Source organism: Hibiscus syriacus, unplaced genomic scaffold, assembly GCF_006381635.1.
Source record: "Hibiscus syriacus cultivar Baekdansim isolate YM2019G1 unplaced genomic scaffold, ASM638163v2 tig00116989_pilon, whole genome shotgun sequence".
NCBI lineage: Eukaryota > Viridiplantae > Streptophyta > Magnoliopsida > Malvales > Malvaceae > Hibiscus > Hibiscus syriacus.
Genome location: NW_024063508.1, coordinates 4,116,570 through 4,118,063, shown reverse-complemented (window position 1 = coordinate 4,118,063; position 1,494 = coordinate 4,116,570). Strand labels below are relative to the sequence as shown.

Sequence of the window (1,494 nt, the reverse complement as noted above, 5' to 3'; positions counted from 1 at the left end):
TGAATTCTCAGCTGGAAGGGGAAAGAAAGTTCTTAGAGTTGAACGCGATGGAAAAATTAAGGGCCCAAGCCTATGAAAATACATGGCTGCTGACTTTTAGTTGAATGATGTCAAAAATATACTGAACAAGATTCCTTATGATGATCAAGGAAAGTTGGAAGGGGTTGTGTTCTACTGATGGAGCAAGCCAGTGTGTGGTGGAATACAACCATCACACGAGTTTCCACTAAGTATATCACATGGGAATTCTTATTAAGATAATTCAAGGAAAAGAATATTGGGGACGTGTTTGTCAATGAGATGATGTAATAGTTCCTGAACTTGAAGCAGTTCAATAGAACAATTTATGAGTACGAATGTGAGTTTCACAAGTTGAGTCAATTTACTTCGGAGTTTCTTCCGACTGAGATATCTAGAATTAATAGATTTGTTTCTGGCTTGGATTCTTAGTATAAGAGAATTCTGGTTTCTCATCATTTTACTATTTTTCAAGAAGTGGTAAACAAGGTTAAAGCTATGGAAAAATTTGACCTTGAAGATATAGAGGCGAGGAAGACTCAGACAAACAAAAGGTTTGGAAGCTCTTACTCTGCACCATTTTCCAAACGAAACAAAGGCCAGTAGCAGAAAAGTTATGCTTCCTCAGTTTCTACGGACAGAAAAGGATTTGTTGGAGGAAAGTCCAAGCAGACATAAGTAACTTCGGTGGGTACTCAAGGTTCAAGATTCCGTCTTAGTTCAGAATGTAAGATTTGTGTAAGGAAACATCCGGTTCAATGTTGGTTTGATGACAAAAAATGCTTCTACTGTGGTAAAGCTGGGCATTTTAGAAGGAATTGTGCAGAACTTCATCCAGATCTGACAATATCGGGAACTCAGAGGGGAAAAGGTGGCAAAGCAAGTAAACCTGGTACATATGAGGTTACATCTAATTGGGAAGACAGTATTACTGAAAGAGTTTATCACATCAAGACTGATGATGATAGAGATGCTCCTGAGAGTATAGCAGATACCTTTTATATCTTTGATGAACCTGTTTTTGTATTGGTTGATCTCGGATCTACATACTTGTATATTAGTGCAAAACTGGTTAGAGATAAGGGAATCTTTTTAGAACCTATTTCTAGTGATATTGTGGTAATCAATCTATTTGACCATAGTGCGAAGATTAGTCGGATTTCTTATGAATGTCCGATAAAGATACAAGGAGTAGAATTTCCTGTAAATCTGTTAGAATTGCCTTTTGAGTAATTCAGGGTAATCTTAGGCATGGATTGTCTATTTTTCTACTATGGTTGGGTAGATTTTCGTTTTAAGAGATTGTTTTAAAAAGATGTAATGGGTTCAGAGATAATATCTATTGGAGAAAGGGTAAATCACTTATCCAATGTGATTTCATCTTTTACTACTAAGAAATTGTTGTCACGATTATGTCAAGTAATTTTAGCAAATATGTTGGATACGAGAACGACTAAAGTTAAGTTGGAAGGCATT

The 1,494-nt window shown here is 36.2% G+C and overlaps 1 protein-coding gene across 1 annotated transcript; it reads left to right on the top strand.

The window, feature by feature from the left end:
* Positions 1-516: 516 nt before the first annotated feature.
* LOC120193236 lies at positions 517-1,251 on the top strand. The gene is made up of 2 exons (XM_039195787.1): positions 517-616; positions 719-1,251. The coding sequence occupies exons 1-2, from the start codon at positions 517-519 to the stop codon at positions 1,249-1,251; spliced, it is 633 nt and encodes a 210-aa protein (XP_039051718.1).
* Positions 1,252-1,494: the final 243 nt, after the last annotated feature.